Genomic DNA, 20,380 nt, shown 5'->3' with positions numbered 1-20,380 from the left:
AGATCTGAGTTAGTTCTTCAAGCCACAGCAATGAAAAGGCCTCTGACTAAATCTATGTACTAGTTTTGTCTAACCTGGTTTGGGGAGTGTGTGTGTGTGTGTTAGGTTGTTGTTGTTGTTATTGTTGTTGTTGTTGTTTTAACAGATAATGCTTTATGAATTTGCATGTCATCTTTGTTGGGGACCACTCTGTCTCTGTTGCTCCGAATTTAGTGTAAGCGTTGTTGCTAAAGGGCTGTGGAGCACTTGAGACACTTAGTTAAAAAAAAAAGCAAACTATTTCTCAAACCATGAATTAGGAACATTGTTCTGAGAGGTGGAATCAATGTCCCCATCTCCCCGTGGAAGTCAGGAGTCCTTCTTCAGGAGGGTGGCTCAGACTTGTCACTCTGCCCTCCCTTCCCCTCTATTCCCCCTTTGCCTTAGGCTGCTGGGACTAGCTTCCTGAAGTCCAACCTGGGCCTCCCTAAGCAACAAACCAGAAAATGGGGCTTTTCAAGGTGATTCAGAAACTCCCCCTGGGGTGAAGTGGGGATTTCAAGAAGCTAAAAAGCAATGCTCAAATGCGCTTTTCAGAGAAACACTTAAGAAGATTCTAGAAGAGCTTACAGTCTGAGGACATGGCTGGGATATGGAGATAGATAGGAAGACCCCCGTACCTTGTGTCTTCTATGACTTCATCTATCAACTTCAGCCACAACTCCGCCAACTGGTTTGCAGGAATTTTGCCTTGGATTCCTGATTTCACAGCCTCTATGTTTGATTGCTGAAGAATTAAGAAAGAGAAGAGTTAGTTGGAAATTCTGCCATTATACCCAGGATAGCATTATTTCTAAGGTAGGGTAGAGAGTGGGGTAAGGACATAAAAAGACAGAATTACAGAAAAGCTAGAGGGCTTTGTTTCCCACTTCGTAATATTTACCATAGTTTTGTGCTATTTACTTTTCTTCAAAATGCAATCGGCTCTAGTAAGTTTAAGCCATAGAAAACCTTATCACGTATTCTGACCTTTGGGACCATGAAAATATTTTATATAGTCCAAAAATAAGCAGAAAGAAACAATAGGAATAGGTGAGGAAACCCTAAAAAGGATTTAACAGAAGCACTATGGGCTTCATTATATTTTACATGAATAGTTGAAGTAACCAACGAAACCTATGAAAATAGCATTTTGACTATTTATCCTGAGTTACAAAACAAAGGCATTCCCAACGGTATGCAACTCGAATCAGGAAGCTTGTTGTTCACAGTGAATGATCTCTGGAGGTTAAGTGTGAACAAGTGAATGATTATATTTAGGATGGCAGAAACTGGAGTCTCACCGTAATAAAGAAAGCCTAAGTCCTTGGTACAATATTAAAATTAGAAGCACCATTCTGGCTTTCAATAAAATTCAATAGATATAGAAATAACTATGCATATGTCTGTGTGTATGAATGCACGTGTGTGTGTGTGTGTGTGAGCCTGAGTTTCTTGGCTGACGAAGCCTATAAGCAACAATATAACAGTAGTCATAATCACTCTAGTAACCAGATTCTTTTTTTTTTTTTTTGTGCCACTTCCCATTAAAATAACTAAAGCATTTTAGAAGAATGACTATTTCAGGGCTGGGCTTGAGAAAGTGCAAGATAAGCTCAGAACATATGAGCTTGCTAGTGCTGAGCAGCTGTCGACTGAGAGAGGAAGGGAGTGCCCTCTGTGCCTAGCCAAAGTCCTGGTCATGTTAAGCCACTATCTCTGTCAAGATTGGCCTGGAGCTCAGACAGCTTGGTCAGTGGAGAGAGATGGTAAGAACCAGGGCAAAATCCCCGAAAGAATGTCTCACACATCACCAGAAGAAAGATGGGACCAGTTCTCCACCAACTCCCTTGAGGAAGGGAACTGGAAACTAGTAAGAATGGAGCATTTCAATTTCAATTTTATTTATTTTTTAAATTGTATCACTTTATGTGCATGGATGTTTTGCCTGAGTGTACATCTGTGCACCACACATGTACCAGGTACCCTTGATGCCAGAAAAAGGCAGCAGATCCCTTGGAAAGGGAGTTACAGGTGGTTGTGAACTGCCACGTGAGTGCTGGGAACCGAACCCAGGTGTTCTGGAAGAGAGGAAAACACTCCGAATCACAGGGCTATCTATCTAGTCCCCTCAATTTTATAGTGAAGTTCAACTATCCTTCTGCAATGGTGCTCCCACCCCCACATGGAGGCGGAGGCTTTTTATTCGTAAGCATGTTTACTTCTCCAGGGTCCGTGATGCTCCCTGGGGCTGTCGGCAAAATGAAACCCAAGTGATGGGATGGGAACAAACTATTCTGCTTCATTTAAGGGTCTTGGAGCTGCGCGTGAAGTCTGGGGCTGACTGATCCATGCTTGTGACTACTCACTGCCTATGAGGTTCAGGACAATCCTCCCAGCTCTGCAGTCTTCAGTGATCTCAAATTCCCCAGGGTAACTGTGTTTCCTCATCACAGACAGAAACTGGAGTATGACTGGGGACCCTCTACTGACCCAGCCCTCACCTCTCTCAGCACTGTTGCTGCTCTTGGGAGCATCAGCCAGGACATTCACACGTACCATTTGGGTGGCATGGAAAGATGTAGGAAGAGGACTCATATTGCCTTTATAACAAAAAGCAGTATTTTTATATTTGCTATGAAGTCTTTGATCAGGTTATTTTCTCATATATCTTGGTCTAGTCCTTATAAAATAAGGAATTATAAATTTAATATCAATTAAAAATCGTTTTGTCATTAAGATATTTTAATCACATATTAATGAGATCACTGTGATATTTTCATACATATGACATATATTATCTTCAAACACCTTTGTTTCTTACACCCTAAATTACATAATTTTGAAATAAAAGCACTGATGCCAGGTGGATTTTATCCATACCCAACAGAAACAACTTAGGATCTTTAAATTGAGTAGGCCTGTCTCAGATGTGCCACGTTCTCCTCGCTACTGTAGTGGACCAATCCAAGGTGAAATCATACAGAAACCACTATGGAGTTCTACCAGAGGTTTCCCTGTCATGATCTTCAAAGACAGAACATTCCTCCATTCTGAAGCAAGAGCAGAGAATGCAGGCCAGGCTCTTCCCATGACAGAAATTATCACTGTGATCACAGCAAAGTCGCACAGGGTGCACATAGCTACAGGAACAAAGCACCCTTCATCTGCAAATCATGGCAACACCTGAGCCCCTCTCCTCTGGCCTCTGGCCTCTGGCCTTTCGCATCCTCCTGTCTTTCTCAGGAAGAGAACCTGTATCCTGGCATGTGCTCGCCCAATCCTAAGACCGCACTTCCTTGTGGTTAGATATGACTATATGACTGGATTCTGGCCAATGAAAGTGGTTAGATATGGCTATATGACTGGATTCTGGCCAATGGAAAGTGAGCAGGAATCAAGTGTCTGACCTCTGGGTGTTTCCTAGTGAGAGGTCCTTGTCATCCCCTCACTTTTTCCCCACCCATTAGGCCGGAGGGTGGATGTTTGTGGTGAGCTGTCTCTATGGGATGGACTGAGGTAATTTCTTAGTGAAGAGTACAGCAACAAGGAGGGGGGGTCGGGAGAGCCTGGGCCGCAGCACCAATGAACTTCTGCTAGCTCCAGACCATTTCCCTCAGCTCGTAGTCAGAAATTCCTCTTACTTCGTCCACCATTGTCTCTTAAGACCTTGTGCTACAAGTGGCCAAGCTTATGCACTAACTGGTGCTTAACTTCCGGTTTGGTGAAAGGAAGTGCAGGACGGGTAACTCACCAGTCGCTCTGCCATGACTAGGAGAGTGTTCACTGCATCCAGGCGATGACTAATATCCTCCCAATAGGAAGTCAGGGTGACCACCGGCTTCGTTTGGGCCCAGGGTAAGTAGTAATAGTAGTTCCCTGGTGCGGAGAATCAGAGGCCAGTGAGCACAGGACACTTGAAGTGGGCAACATATTTATTAAATAGGCGTGCTAGCAGAGCTACTCTACGTGTTGGGGGAATGGTCTTGTTTGTTTGTTTGTTGTTTGGGGTGTTGGAGATTAAACCCAGGGCCTCACACAAGCTAGGGCACTTCTCTATTACTGAGCCACACCCAGGCACTATTCAGATTCATATCAGTTTTATTCTGCTGAGCAACGGGGGAATAGGTGGTTCGTTCATCTGCTTTTGTAAATCTCTCTAAAATAACCAGCAAACTGGGGACAATAATCTCAGGATCACACAGCTGGACATCTACGATGGTTACGTCATATGCATTGCAATAAGAGTAAAGCACACTGGGGGTTAGGGTCACCATTTCCTCATGGAAACTGTTCTTTTAAATTATTGTTTTTGCTGGAAGAGGAGCAAGCACCCCACCCCAAGCCCTTTGTTTGTTCTTTGCAAACCTCAGCTGCCTGCGTGGGGTTGGCAATACTCGGAAGCTTTCTGTAATTAGGACTAAGTATTTGACATTTTAAGGGCATTTTATGTTTTAAATCATCCTGTTCAACGATGTAGGTAAAAATATAGCATTATTGTTGGACTGTTTATGTGCACAGATCCATACACACAAACATGTAATTAAAAAGAAAAACAGAATCTTTTAGAAAAAAAACGAGGTGATGGGACTGGGTGAGTAACAGCGAGGATCAGAAGTCTGGCTCTCCTGGCGTCTGAGCCAGACTGCAATTCACGTCATCTACTGAATCTAAGGGAGATAAGGACTTGATGGGATACAGCTGCTCTAGGGAATAGGGCATTTAGTGGGGTCACCATCTTAGGATTTTATGAGCTCTGGTGTCTAGCCAGGGTATAGGATCAGCTCCTGGGAAATGGGACCTGGGTCCAGCCACCCCCTTTCCCTTTCTGCCTGTGTGCTAGCATGCCCATGTAATAGGGTGTGCACGTGAGTGGGCAACCAGAGGACAACTTGTAGGAAACAGTTTTCTCTTTCCAACAGGTGGGTTCTGAGGGCTGAGCTCAGGTCCTCTGCCTTGGTGACAATCTCCTTCACCCATGGAGCCATCTCACTGGCCCCAAATTCTAGCCACTCTTGTGGGTTCCTAAACTCCAATCATCTTTCTCACTTATATTAGCTAACGAGCTGTTGGGCATGATGACCACCAGAGGGAAGGTACAGTACAGGCTTCTTGCCCTGAGAGATATCCATTGTAAGCAAGAATAAATAAGGGAGAACACTTAACGCCAGTCTTACCATCAAATACTGCACGGCTGTATTGAGTCGTTGATGCCAAAGGTTTACAGGTTGCATCAAACTTGTTGCCATAGTTCCCGATGCTGACTTCAAACTGAATGGCCTCGCCGACATCTTGCAACATGGTGGCTGAATGGAACACGGCGGACAGGCTGTACTTCCGCCTTCGCTGGTATTTCTATAAAATAAGGGTAGGTACAAGGTTCAGTAGCATTTCATTTGTCTGTATATATATGTGGATTTCCGGCAGATACAATTCTAAGCCCAAGGTAATTAGAACCTTACAAATGGTAGGCAAATACTCCACCAGGGAGTTACACCCTCAGCTCCAAAAGGATATATTTAAAATGAGTTCATTAAATATACATTTTTAATATTGATTACGTGATGGGGTCTGGAAGAATATAACTCAAATTGATAACGGTGATATTATCTCAGAGGGCAGACTTTACTTTCTAACTTATACGTGGCTGATATTTTGAGTCACTGAAGTATTCATTTTTAATTAGAAATAAAAATCAAGATTTTAATTTTCAGTTCAAAAAGAAGTGAAATTGTATTTTCTCTCTTCCACCCCAAGTCTCTTCTCTCTCTCCATTAGTAACTTAACTGAAGACTCTTTCCTACTCTATATAGATCAAGGCTTTATTCTTCAATAGAATGGATCACTAATTGTGGGCGGGGCTTCTGGTTTGTATGAGCCAAAAGTTTGGCCATTGATTTACAGAGATACCCAGACAACTGATTCAAAAACATTTAAAAAACACTAAGATCCTTTTTATTTATTAAGTATAATCAGACACAATTATTCTTGTCATTCTTGATGTTCCTTTCTCTTTCTACAAGACTATAGGCTGAGAGAAGTTCTCGCGACAGCCAGGCAATCTCAGCTAGTTGTTGGCTCAAACAGATCAAAGACGGCAAGATAAGTAGATTTCATGTCATGAATCTTCTTTGTCATCATTGGCCTCTAGTCCCCATGCTTGTGGGTCTTCAGCCCCTTTTAAGGACTATACCAGTATCCTTCTTGACATAAGTCACCCCCTTCCTCAAATTCACTTTTGAAATGCCAGTCTATGCCACCTTGTCTACCTTGTGCTCCATCACCAAGGCCAGGAGACGCTCAAGGCTCCATCATTAAAGAAGTATCCACCTGTTTCTAAGAGACTATAATTTACATTCTTTAGCTTTCCCTGGCTGTAAGCAATTTTGCCCCAAAATTTGCTACTAAGAGGGGTCCCTGAACCCAAACTCAGACATCCAGCTTCTCCAAATAATACTTGTTCTTCCTCTCTCTACCTCTCTCTACTCTGAGGTCACAGGGAAGTGGGAAAGGATTGAGTCCTGGCAGAACTCTATTACCCTAATTTAAAGTAGCTGGACTCTGGGGCAGGGGAGCAGATGATAACAATAGATTTCTTGGAGCTTGAACTTGCAAAGTGGTCCAAAGGAAGCTCTATTTTTGGCATTCGCTGACAGTGTATGCCATTCTCTTGTCTAATCGTGGTGACTGTAAGAAGTTTGAGCTTCTCTTCAGAGGTCAAGTGCTCCAGGGGGAGGAGCCTTGGAAGGCTTCTGTGGGCAATTGCATAGGCATTGCGTGAGAACATCCAGGGCTTTCCCATGGAATCATGGCTTGAATGGACTTGCGCAGGACCGACTCAGCCAGACACAACATCTCCCGGATGCATGGAACCCCATGCTCTTTCTTTGTCCTCTAAAGACCCTGACTTACTTGTTAATTAACACTTCAATAATGACAATTTCTTCTGGATCCTCCATTGGATTTTTGTTTATTTGTTGGATTTATCACTGTGACAAAATACTTGACAAAAGCAACTTTAAAAGAGAGGGGGAGTTGGGCTGGAGACATAGCTCGGTGGTTAAGGGCACTGACTGTTCTTCCAGAGGACCCAGGTTTGATTCCCACATGCTAGCTCACAACTCTCCATAACTCCAGGGGATCCAACACCCTCTTGCAGACAAATGGGCACTTAAAATTCGTAAAGGGGTGTTAATTTTGTCTTACATTTTGTGAATAGTGAGGAAGGCACAGTAGCAGGAGCTTGGGGTGGCTGCTCACACTGCTTAGGCCGACATAAAGCAGGATGAGGTGACTGCCGTGCTCAGTTGGCCTTTTCGTTTTAATCAGCTCAGAACCCCAACCCATGGGACAGTGCTTCCCGCATTTGGGGTGGGTCATTCCACTTGTTTCAGTGAGCCAAGTCTAACAGTTCTACCACAGGCGTGCTGAGAGATCGTCTAGGTGACCCCAGATCTCAAGTTACAGCCAATGTTACCCATCTTTCATATGTCTGCCTCTAGAATCAGGACATATGAACTTACATTCGAGGCAGATCATCTAGCCTTCTTTTTGGAAAATTTCATGGGTGCATCCTTAACTACATTTAAAAGAAAATGACTACTGTGGTTCTTTTGCCATTTATATCACCTAAACTGATTGTTCTGTATGGTAATATAAACGTCCAAGAGAGAAGAAAGGCTATGATCTTTGCTAACTTGCGGGGAGAAATACTTCTTTTCCTGTGTAGAGTTGTGCCCTGTGGCTTGCTTCCCACAAAGGATAAATAAGGGGTAAGTAAGGGGGGGAAGGGAAAGGCAACCCCCAGGAAGAACGGGGGAGCATTATCCTTTGCTCTTGAAGGCGTGAAAGGAACGAACCCGGTGCAGACGTTCTAAACGTGTCGAATGGAAAAGTCCATCAGTCCTGCTTTAGATACTAGCTCGACTTCATTGTCCTAGTGCAGGAGGTGAACTTGGTGCAAGGTCACGGAGTGAAGGGGAAACCGAAAAGTCTCCGCTAAAATGAGTAGACGTTCGCCCTGTCAGTCACGCTAAAAGGGGGCAGAGTTTACAGCGGGCGACATTAGTTTACTTCAAGGAAGGAAACTGCCTTGGGTTAGCTGAGAACTTATGAGAAGTTGAGATAAAGAAGTGTTCAAGGCACCGACTGGGTCTAGCAGTAAGAAGGCAGGCTGGAAATGGACAGGAAGGCTGATAATAAGGGACTTAGAAACTGCTATACCCTAAGTTAACATGTAAACCCCATCTGCCCAAGGACTAGGTAACATCTTGGGATTCTGGGAGCTGTAGTTCTTCGAAAACGACAGCAAAGCCTCATGGGAAAGTACAGTGGCTTATAAGTTTTGTCCATTAAAAACTCTCGACCACACGTCTCAGGGCCACTAGGCTGGAAAGTTTCATTTTCTTCAATATTTAATATTTTAATAAAAGCTTGCTTTAAATTTGGCTCAAAGTGGTAGAACTGGTTTTTCTCCAGCCAATCTCAGGATTAACAGAAACAGCCTGAACCCCTAGGCTCTGAGAAAGCCACTTCATGTCAGCATCTCATTGCTTACTTGGCACCTGTGTCATCCGGGGAGGGAGCTCTTCCTCATATCCTCTCCACCCAAGGGCACTGTTTGGGCACTCTGTTCTAGCTAGGGACAGTGGAGTATCGGTGGTCAGTCTTGATTTAGAACTCGATTGGATTAATAAATCTAGGATTAGTTGCGCCTCTGGGTGTTTCTTTGTGTTTCCAGAAAGAATAGATCATGAAGTCTTGGTTGTAATTAATAGATTATTGTTAGTGTCCAGGCAAACCCGGGTCCACCCTTTGAGGACCTGAGAGTGCATCACACAGTGCATGCATGGCAGACAATAGTACAATGTCCCTTTAAAAGATAAAACTCCGCCTACCTCTCTCTTCTTCCTATATCTCTTCCTCTCTGCATCTCTCTCTCTCTCTCCTCCCCACTTTCCCCTTCTCTCAATAAACTCCCCACTTAAGCTCTGTCTGCGTGGCGTATTTGTCTCTTGCTCACCCACCAAGTTTCCCCTTGTACAGAATAACTACAATTATCCCTTGTATTTATATCATGATGACATAATTGGGAGTTGGTAACAGTAGGAGGCAGAGAAAGCAGATCACAGGGACTGGAAGATCCTGGCCTCTTTCTCTGTCCCCCCCACCTTCTGCTGCCTGTCCACAGTGAAGAAACCCCTCAACCACACACTCCTTCCCTGATGCTGTTCTGTCCAGTTTGCGTGGGACTATTCAACCATGAGCCAAACCGTTAGAAACAGTGAGCCAAAAATGAGTCCTTCTGCCCTGAAACTAAGTGTCCAGCAATTTTGGTCAGAGTGCCAAAGGCCGATACACCTATTAACATCTCAGTGGCTGAAGCAAGCCTCATTATCTTCATAGGGTTGTCATAGATACGTGAGCGAATGTTGGGGGGACTGACTACGAAGCCAGTCTTTCTCCAATTCTCCTATAGATAACCCTTGGTGCCCTCAATCCCTTCCATCCCATGCAACGTTCACACTAACATTTACCTCAACAACCAGAAGGTCATCATTTGAAATGGGCTCAAGCTTCTTTTCTGGTGGTTTCTTTTCAAGGAAAGTGGTCAGTTCAACCAAGATCCTGCCTCTGTAGGCTACACCTTCTCCCTGGAAGGCAAGAACACAGGATTATCCCCATAGGCAGTCTTTCTCTCTCCCTCTCCCTCTCCCTCTCCTCTCTCTCTCTCTCTCTCTCTCTCTCTCTGTCTCTCTGTCTCTCTGTCTCTCTCTCTGTCTCTCTCTCTGTCTCTGTCTCTCTCTCTCTCTCTGTGTGTGTGTGTGTGTGTGTGTGTTGCTATCTTCATGGTCCCAACCTCTCTAGTGAATCAGCTAGCAATTCCTACTAACCTAAGACTTTACTATCTGAAAGAAGAGCCATTTAATTTCAGGTGGATTCCAAACAATGCCATGAGATGCTAGGGCAGAAAAGGTCTTATCTTGACCAAGGCCAGCAGTTCTGAAGTCATGCTCTGGGTCTGGAGGGAGTTCCTCAATCAGGGTGGTGAGGGGTCTAGGCTCAAAGTCTCCTCCATCTTAGTTCATCAGAACAGCCCTGCGTTTGCATTTATTAACTTGGATCTTTTTCTCCACTTCTCATAATAAAGAAACTGCTGTGCGGCACCAGCCAAGTCTCAGAGTGGCCGAGAGACAAAGGATGCTCCGGGTGTGACGAAATATGAGTCAAGGGTGCATACTCCTCCCACCACGCTCAACAGTGTTGTTCATAGAATCTGCTGGAGGGAAATGAAAGGCTCCCAATTCCTCACTGTCCCCACTGTTCCCTTCCCAGGGTCATTTATAAAACTTTTTTTGTTTGTTTGTTTTTTTGAGTTTGGGGGGATAATCAAAAGACATTTGACCACATCTACTATGATCCAAAGAGAGTTTCCCGTCAGTGAAATGGAGATCAAGGACAGCGTGGTGTCTCCACGGTCGTGCCACTGCCAGTCCTGGAACATGCATGGGAACGAAGCCGTGAAGGGTCTTCCTAAGAAGGCCAGCATAGGCTCCTGATGTTTCCATCAATGTCAAGTTGAAGACTGGACAGACATGGATGTGCCACTTACCCCATTACTTGATTACTTGGTTGCCAGAATCTGTCTTTTCTTTCCTTTTTTAGGACAGAGTCTTGCTATGTAGCTCTGGTTGGCCTAGAACTCATTATATAAACCAGGCTGGCATCAAGATCACAGAGCTCCATCTACTTCTGCCTCCTGTGTTCTGGGATTAAAGGTGTGGACTGCCATGCCTGACCTTCCAGAAACCTCTAATTCTAAGTCTTTAAGAAGTGTGAGACATCTCTCAGTTAACACTTTATCAGCTGGATTATAAGTGTGAGTTAGCGGTGGGGAATGTTAGTGCCCCTACTTGAGATGTTTATTGCTATTATAAGAAGGAACCCCATTAACCAGCATCCGTTAACCACACCCTTCACTGAGAAACTAACCTTCCCTGTATTCAGTTCATCGTAGGGATCTGGGAATCCTGTGTACTCTCTGGGGCTTCCGTAAAGGTTCAGATAACATGGTCCAAATGTGGGGACAAAGCCCACCTCTGTCTCTCCTGTGTTTGCTGAGACATAAACATCACTATTAGATTTAATGTCTTTTACACTCACACTGTGGAAATAAAGTTAGTTAGTAGTCAGTTAGGTGAGATGAAGTTTTTCTCTAGTTTGTAAATTAGTTGTATTAGTGAAAATTATAAATACCGTGGGACCTGCCATATTTCCATTTTACTATTGCTTTAAGATGTTAGACAAAAAAATGGGATAATTTAGAAAACCTATTCTTACAAAATAATGCTATTTAAATGAAAGAATCATAGATCGATCTTCACATTTTTTGCAAGTTTACAACTGACATGAAATATTTTGTCATATTTGGAGTAAAAGATGATATTGTTTTAAGAAGTCATTTAAATGATGTGCCAGATTTATTTAATGCCACCCATAAAGATGTCACTTAACCTCAAGGAGTATGGTAGGTGCTGTTAAAAGTACACTGAAAATCTTAAATATCTCAATTGAGTTCCTTATGTTCTAAGACCATATGGTGTTCAGAAGTGTTAAGTAGGTTGCCATTCATTGACTCTGTCGCTGCTACTTGGATAAACTCTGTCTCTGCTACCTGGACTCAGTAAGATTACCCCTCAATAAAGATTATGAAGGCAACATAAGGAAATAGTCAAATCCAGAGGAAATCATGGGTGACCACGGGGAAGACAAGCGCTTCTGTCAACAGTCTGAAGGCTTCCAAGTGGAAGAGCAATGGATTTTTTTCTCCAAAAAGCAGAGTTAGAAGCATTCTTGGGCAATACATGGAGATCAAATTTGGTTCATTAGTTTGATTTTATGTCTTTAACATTCAGTGGTGGAGAGGGCCAGAGTGTTGGTTAGGAATAAAGGACTGAAACAGAGCGTCTCAGAGAAAACATTCATACTCGACAGTTGCTTCTCTAACTCAGAATCCTCATCCATTAGAGGAACAATGACATCTGCTTTAAGAGGACTGTGATGGCCAACAAACAGCAAACTTGCAAAAAATGGCGAGTTCTGCACAACTCAAAGACGTGTTACAATATCTCCTACTGGGGAGGCATGAGAAGTGGAAAATACTCTCATCTTCCAACCTAGAGACTGACTTCAAAGGTGGGGTGGAGGTACTTCACACGTTATCAGAATTGTTGACTTAGTAGCTCCCAGCATCTCTACCCATTGAGCATAAGCAATCACAGAAAGCATCATGTCTCCAAACAATTATTTGCAGTAAAGCCACACAGAATGGTGTGTATCAAGATGAAAGATGAAACATGGCACAAAGGCTGCCTATCAAATTGATTTTCAATTTTTAGTCATGCAGGACAAGCACACACAACTCATGAAACATCCTAACTCTAGCAAAACTGCATTTGAGACAGTGAAACACCAAAAGAAGGTTCTAAGGCAAGCAGTCAATCAATATACTCTCAGTAAGATGACGGTAGATAGAAAGCTCTAGAAGACAGCAAAATTACAAAGCGTAAACCTGTATATGATGCAGCCCCAGTTCCCGAAGAGGAGAGATCTATGTAGTAAAAATATGATTGGTTAAAAACAAGAGAAACATGGACAGTATAAAAACACACATCGCAAAGTTAATCGTATTCCGTGCTGAGTAAGCAGCTTAGCAACAGCAGGGAATCCCCAGTTCACCTCCAAATCCCGTGAGCCTTTCGAATTCATCGTCCTAGTCTTACCAGTTACATGTCAACTGGATGAAAAGCTTTGTCACAAGTGGTAAAGCCAGCACATGTGAATAACCCAAATTCACCAGCGTCAAGCAGCTGGCATTTGAGAAGACCTGGGTTCCCATAGCCATAGGAAGCAGGTGAAGTTAACAACAGGGCATGCTTTTAATACAACATTTACATGTCTTTAGCTGGGCCCATGGCCAGAAAATGCAAGTTAATTTGGTTTGAGGTGATATAAGCAAACACCTGTAGTTAGCCCTGGATTATGTGATGCAAAGCAAGGTTTGTTTCTTTGTGTACATGGAGTGGGGGATGAGGGGAAGCACAGGGTGGGGGGAGGCAGCTCCTTGTCGTTCTCAGGCCCCGAACCAGGCTGTCTGTAGGACCTGCAATGGCAGAAATTCTCCGAGAAGGGGGTTGAAACTGCCTCTAACAATGTCTGGGTTTGGTTCTGATGCTATCATGAAGTAAAAATACTTTTACCGGTATTTCTTGAACCACTACCTTGAGATAGTATTTAATGAATTCTTACATAATAAATGGATTGGGTTGCCTTTGCCATTCTCTCTACAGATGTGCCCCTTTTGAGCCTCTACTGATTTGTTTTTAACCTATAGTGGTTCATCTATAATGCCCACTCCACACAAAGAGCCTCCGAGCACTCCTGCCCTTCCTCAGTTCACTTTTCATCTCTATGTTCTGTGCTTGTGTTTTACATTTGAGAAGGGTGATGGCCTTTATGCTCTGTTCAGAGTTAGGGCTGTGGGCTTAAAAGAAATAAAATAAATAATTATTATCTTAATCCGTTGTTTTTTTCTGCAGAGAAAGGGGCTACCGTTTCATTTTCTTTGCTGAAGCTCCAGTCTTGGGATCCCTCCAGCAGAGAACGTGCAGGTGCAATCTCATTCTGGCTTTCAACTGTTTGCTTAAATTAGTGCTACACATGACTTTATATTTGAACCATGCATTTCTGTTTGTCTCTCCTGAGATTTATAATTGTCTTTCTTTTTAACATCTCAAGATCGGGAACCAGTGGCTTTTTAAAATCCTATCTTTAGGACCTTCCAGGTTCTTGACATTGGTTATGATTGATACGATTTACTTGCTATTTTATGTGTTTTGCCTGCATGTGTATATGTGGATCATACATGTACAGTGCCTGTAGAGGCCTGAAAAGGGCATCAGAGCCCCTGGAACTGGAGTTACTGATGGTTGTAGCCACCTTGAAGGTACTGAGAACCAAACCTGGGTCCCAGGCAAGAGCAGTAAATGTTCTTAACACTGAGCCATTTCCCCACCCCCATATTGATGCTCTTCTTAAAACACATAAAATTAGGATAAAAGGAAACTTCAGCTTCTCAAGACAAAAGTCTTATTCCAAATTACCTCACTTTCCTCAACATGTTTAATCTACTGGCCCCTGGGAAACTCGAGCTGCAGGCATTAATGTGCTGATGTTAATTTTTCTTCTTATCTAACTAAGTACTTCCCTGGATATGCACCAAACCACAACAGCAGGCACAGCGATGTGTGGGCACTATACTGACAAGCAAGACAATTCTAAAACAGCTCCTGGCAAAAAGGGTTTGGATGGGAGCAAGAGAGCTAAACAGTTTTAAATTGTTCTTTGCTTCCATCATTAATTATTTTATGCCACTGTCACAGCTCACTGGACTCACTGGGCTTCTGTGTGTATATAGGGCGAGTTTTCTGGGGGTGGGGATGCTATGGATTGAGTCCAGTGCTTTGTATTCCCTAAGTACACACTCTGCTGGTTAGCTACACGGCCAGTCCTTTCATTCCTGTTTTGACACAGGGTTGTGTTAGTAGCCTAGGCTAGAGGGAAACTTCCTTGTAGCTCAGGCAGGCCGTGAGCATGTGATTCTCCTGTCTTAGTCCCCTCTGCAACTGCAGTCACAGTCCTGTGCCCAAACATACTTGCCTTTTAAGACATCAAGCCTGTTTCTAGGTAACCACCTCAGCTCATGCTTTCTGTGTAAGCACTACTACTCACTAACCACGGCACTACTAGAGCACCTCTAGAAGCTTTGAGTCCAGTCTCGTTCTGACCCTCAAGGGACTTACCTTCTACTTCTCCCCCAGAGGCGGCAATTTTAGAGAGATATAGGTACGTTGTCCCAACGACATCATTTTTGGTAAGCCGGTCCCTGTGCAAAACAAGAAGTTACACCTTCTGCCTGGAAAGTTATACCTTTATTTCAATCATCTTGGTGGTTGTTTTTTCGTTTTTGGCGAGACAGGGTTTCTCTGTGTAACAGCTCTGGCTGTCCTGGAACTCACTTTGTAGACCTGGCTGGCCTCAAACTCACAGAAATCCACCTGCCTCTTGATCACTGGCATTAAAAGCCTGTGCCACCACCACCACCTGGGTCATTTCAATAATCTCAACGGAAGAGTTAGAAGAATCCTGTCCAGTGGCCTCAATCTTTACTGTACTTACGGACTGTGTGGAATGTTCCCACCCTCATCTGTCCATGTTCAATTCAGGAAACCTGGTCTAGCGTCCAGGAATGTGTACACAGCCCGCGAGTCTAGATGACTCTCCAGCCACTCTAGAAACCCTGCTCCAGTTGGACCGTTCATTCTGCTGTCATGAAGCTGAGATTCACAGAAAAGTCAAAGGATTTTCAAATGGCCTCACTTCAGTTTATATGATGTTACATTATGGGATCATGAGTGGACTGTAATTATGGTGTGTAAACTAGTCAGATATGACTTACCATGTCCACAGCAATTTTTATGGTGACTTAAATGGCTTAACAAGTATAATAGGCTGTATCTAGGGTTCTATCAAAGAGAGAAAAAGTCTCTTCTAATTAAATTCAAATATGTATTGAACGCCTACTATATGACAAATGCTGTTTCTCAAAGCACAGCTGCTTGACTAAAACTTAAATTTTACCTAAACTGTGGGAAAAGTTTTGCCAATATTCACTACAAGTACAAATGTCAATGCGTGCCCTTCTGTAGACACCCTAGAGAGGCCTTCGGTTTGGCATGTACATGAACATTGGTCTGTTCCATTCCTTTTTTCATTAGCCATCTAGAGCATGTCCATTCTGAAGCCTAATGCTCAGTGTTTTTTGGAAAAGATCATAGAATAATATCTTAAAGGAAATAACCAATTCAAGTAATTTGTTAGAAAAATATTATATCCAGCTATTAAATCACAAACATGAGGTTTGAATCTTTTCTGTCTTTCAGATGGATTTAGAATCTTTACCTTTACCTTAGTTCTTCAAATACCCTTTAGTATATGCAATCTCAGACTTCGGTCCAAGGGTTCCTCAGTGAAACTGGGGGTCTTTTGTGTATACTCATTTTTGGAGGGGGCAGGAGACAGGGATGCCCACATTCACAGAGACCACAGGTAACACTGGGATGGTTCAACCTACCTCACCCAGCTCTAGGGTCAATAGGCCAGAGTGGATAGCAGAACCATGTAGGGTCTAACTCCATACTCCTGAGGGTGGCTTTGGCCCTGGGATCTCCTACAGTCTATGACCTGAGGATCCCCAATGCCTTGAAACTTTACATTAAAGAAGGGACATTGTCCTCAGCTGCAGCTCCCAGTTGTAATATGATCACAAAATAAGTGCTGTTCTCCTCCACCTGGCATGCCATCTTGTTGTGGGACCAGTATGGCCTGAACATGAAAGTCAGATTCATTTGACCAAAGGAGAAACATGGGGTCACCAGGCAACATGCGTGAGCTCAACTCTGTCCATAATGATCAAGTATCTGTGGGCAAGTCACCTGACCTCTCTGAGCTTCAGTGTTCTTACTGTGAAGTAAAGCTGAGAGCGGTCCCTGTCCCCCTCCCCCAGAGTCACCATGGAGATGATGATGACGTTTGCCCATGCTTCTTCCTCAGAGGGCTAAGGGACGATCATTTGAACACTCCATTCAACAAGAACATTCTATAAGTGGTCTTATGTTGGGGGGAGGTTGCTTGTTCGTTTCACTAAAAATGTAAGAGCTAGCTAGAAATATGCTTAAGCTATTGGCTAAACAGTTTTGCAATTAATACAGATTCTGTGTGATTATTTTGGGAGTCTGGACAGCCGGAAAACCAACAAGTAGCCTCCCTAACAGTCTTATGATGGCCAATTGTTCTAAGAAGTTAGTCTAGTAAGAATACTTCAATAAACTCCTTCCTTCCTCCTTCCCCTCTCCCTTTTCCTGTCTTTTCTTGAACCCTAGTCTTACTATGTAGCCCAGGATGACCTAGAACTCACAATACCCCCCAGTCTTCTAAATTCTGGGATCACAGACACATACTACCATGCCTGACTTAATGAAAAAAAAATTTTTTTTTTGCCTTTGGGAATGCAACTTTATCAATTTTCCTTTCTTAGAATAACAAAAAATTATTTTCAGACAGTTTGGTGATTCTTCCTACATATTGATTTACTCTCTTACTGAAATCTATTTTGGAAAGCCAGATGGAATTAAAATTCCTTAATTTCTTATTTTGAGTATTTTCGGATGACTACCTCCCTTATTTTGTTATGAACAACTGAACTAAGATATCCAAAACTTTTCTGAAAAGCCTTTTCTATTATTAGTATTATTATTACTATTATTATTGTTGTTCTTGTTGTTTTATTGTGTTTTTAAAGAACTCCCTGCCACCAGTTCGAGGTTCAGGTTTCTTGTGGAAGAATAGCAAATACACCAAAAGGTGAGAGTTAAAGCAATGCACTCGCTCCCCAAATGTTTAGCTCCTTAATGCTGAATCCATTCCAACTCACCAGTCATATACTGTTAGCTTTATTTTTTCACACATGGAGGGAAACTGTTAAAGTGAAAGAGAAAAAGGCAATTATTTCTCCACTTATTCACTAACTAATGGAGTCAATATTCTTAGTTTTTATGGAAGAAAAAAAAGTCAAACCTTGATCTGAAGATTGACAATTTGATTCCATTCGGGGTTTGCATTTTTCTCAATTATATTTGTGCAAACCTGCAAAAATCACCGAAGAAAAACAGTAGGTAATCACATTTCTAACTGCTACAGTTTATCATGTGTGTCTATGATTGTGACTCTAGCAGTCTACTTATTAGTTAGACATTTAGTAACCTACACATCGTTCCTCTGTCCTTTCCTCCCTCCCTTTCTCCCTCCCTCCCTCCCTCCCTTCCTTCCCTTTCCTCCCCCTCCTTTCTTCCTCCTTCTCTTTCCCCTCCTCCTCCCTCTCTGTTTTTCTCTCTCTCATCCCCTCCCTTTCGTCTTGGTGACAGGGACTGAACCAGGGCTTTGTACTGTCACAAGTCCACAAGACTATACAGCAAAAGTTCAGCTGACAGACCCATAGACAGATCCAGTGGAGTGTATTACACTCCACATGGAGAACCCGACTTGCAGAGCTTTGGGAACACTTGTCTTTTGGATAGTCATTGTCAATTCTGAAGAAATTTTGTGGTATCATGATATTTCTACCTTCCATGATATCCTAGCAGTGTATAAATAAATCATTTGTTGAGATAACTTCTTCCATATGGGCAACTGTGTTCCTTTTCCCTCACCATGGTGCCCTGGTGTGAAAGCATTCACTCAGCTAAACTGATGGAGGTGGGTCTTGTATTAATCTGTTGCTTTTATTGGTTAATTAATAAAGAAACTGCCTAGGCCCATTTGATAGGCCAACCCTTAGGTGGGTGGAGTAAACAGAAGAGAATGCTGGGAAAAAGAAGCCGAGTCAGGAGTCGCCATGATTCTCCCACTCTAGAGAGATGCAGGTTAAGATCTTTTCTGGTAAGCCAGCTTGTGGTACTACACAGAATATTAAAAATGGGGTAGATCAATATGTAAGAGCTAGCCAATAAGAGGCTGGAACTAATGGGCCAGGCAGTGATTAAAAGAATACAATTTCTGTGTAATTATTTTGGGACATAAGCCATGCGGGCGGCCGGGTGCCAGGGACGCAGCCCCGCCGCTCCTATTACTACACTAAACCTTTGTTCTCATAGTCAAAGCTACATAAAACTAGTCCCCCACGGCTATCCTATTGATGAAGGATGACTGGGTCCACTGTGGGCAGCACCATTCCCTAAGCAGGTGGTCCCGGGCTGTGTAAGAAAGCTAGCTAAGCATGAGCCTGGGAACTGTGTTCCTTTGTGGCTTCTGTTTCCAGTTCCTGCTTCAATCCCTGTCTGACTGCCCTTAATGATGGGTACTGATCTGGAAACAGAAACAAACCCTTTCCTTCACTACCATGCTCTAGTCAGAGTGTTTCAGCACAGCGGCAGAATGATGAACAGCTGACGGAAGATTTTGCCCAAGATTAAAGGAATAGTTAAACTTGAGAAATAACAAGAACAGTGCAGTGGCAGCTCTCACTATCACAATCTTTGAAAGGCAGAATTTTCTAGTTTGAGTCCTGTATACTTTTCACTTCCAAAATAATGTCATGGGGAAACGTGGCATAACCAGATTCAAATAACCAGTCTCTCTGCAGGGTGGCCCACTAGGATTCACCCCCAAAGAAGTCATGGCACTTTAAATGTCTGTTCTAAGAGATACACACATTTAGATCACGTACAAACCTTTTTCCCAGCAAACGAGACTTCTACGAACGGGTCCACGAGATTTTTTTTATCTGCGGTGCCACCAAATATTTCCTTCACCGTCTGTGAGAAGGCATCGTCCACTGGAAAGGGAAAGTCGCACGGCAGAAATCAAACCTACTCTCTTAAAACAATGAAATTAAACAACACATTGGAAGAGATTTAAGAAGAGGTGGCAAGGGAGCAGCAAAAATTCTCTTTTCTGGTGAGAGTGGGGGAGGGGAGTGGGAGTGAGGGAAGGAAAGAACTGTTTTCTCCCGGCAAAGTCTTAAAATAATCAAGAGTGCCTTGAGAAATAAACTGATAAATTCCTATGTTAAAAGGAACTAATCATTCATAGAAGAAAGAAGATTCCAGATATCTATTTGGTTAGGGTAAGAGCCAATTGTCAAATTCAGGCCTTTGTCCAATTTGGAGAATGCATATCAAGGCCCAATATAACATTTTAGAGAAATGTAAGAAAAGTCAATATACTCATAAGCAGTGTAGCTCTCACATGTCGACACACTGCACATGTGAGTGCCTCTGTTTCATCGGACTCCAAACTGGACAGAAATCAATTGAATGGGCCAGTGTAGGAAGAATGATATGAAGCTAAATTTAATTGATTGAAGACATTTCTGAGTGAAAGATAGTATGGGAACATTCTAGAATCTTTGAAAGGAGGGAAGAGTTCCGAGGAAAAGAAGGAAATCCTGAGGACGTCAGGGGTCTGTGCTGCCACCTGGAGACTTGGGAAGGAGTCCTGTGCCCCAGAGCCCAGCAGAGGAGGCAGAAAAGATGCTGCGCTTGGTCCCTTCCAGAGGAATCTCTGTAAGACTTTTGCTGTAAAGTGCTCCGCCTCTCACTAAATATGCCTCATAATACAATAGAAACATATGCAGTTATTGAGACTTGACTATACTTTGCTCTACGCCTCTTAAAATATTTTTTACTTGTTTTGTGCATATATGTGACTGTGATGTACCTGAGGGTACATGCATGACATGACTTAC

The 20,380-nt window shown here is 43.0% G+C and overlaps 1 protein-coding gene across 2 annotated transcripts in view; it reads right to left on the bottom strand.

The window, feature by feature from the left end:
• Positions 1-20,380, bottom strand: part of Myof (myoferlin) — a 146,060-nt gene that overhangs the window by 60,842 nt on the left and 64,838 nt on the right. Inside the window, exons 13-22 of one of the 2 annotated variants that reach the window (XM_057777697.1) lie at positions 19,365-19,468; positions 17,713-17,781; positions 17,570-17,613; positions 14,880-14,962; positions 12,590-12,628; positions 11,011-11,135; positions 9,555-9,671; positions 5,196-5,373; positions 3,773-3,897; positions 660-766 (exon numbers count right to left, since the gene is read on the bottom strand). In XM_057777697.1, the coding sequence (XP_057633680.1) occupies positions 660-766; positions 3,773-3,897; positions 5,196-5,373; positions 9,555-9,671; positions 11,011-11,135; positions 12,590-12,628; positions 14,880-14,962; positions 17,570-17,613; positions 17,713-17,781; positions 19,365-19,468 (991 nt within the window). The remainder of the gene's footprint in view (positions 1-659; positions 767-3,772; positions 3,898-5,195; positions 5,374-9,554; positions 9,672-11,010; positions 11,136-12,589; positions 12,629-14,879; positions 14,963-17,569; positions 17,614-17,712; positions 17,782-19,364; positions 19,469-20,380) is intronic. The other variant, XM_057777696.1, reaches the window with a different exon arrangement.

The sequence above is a fragment of the Chionomys nivalis genome, chromosome 8, assembly GCF_950005125.1.
Source record: "Chionomys nivalis chromosome 8, mChiNiv1.1, whole genome shotgun sequence".
Taxonomy (NCBI): domain Eukaryota; kingdom Metazoa; phylum Chordata; class Mammalia; order Rodentia; family Cricetidae; genus Chionomys; species Chionomys nivalis.
The sequence above is the reverse complement of the archived record's forward strand: the minus strand, read 5'-3'. Positions and strand labels throughout refer to the sequence as shown.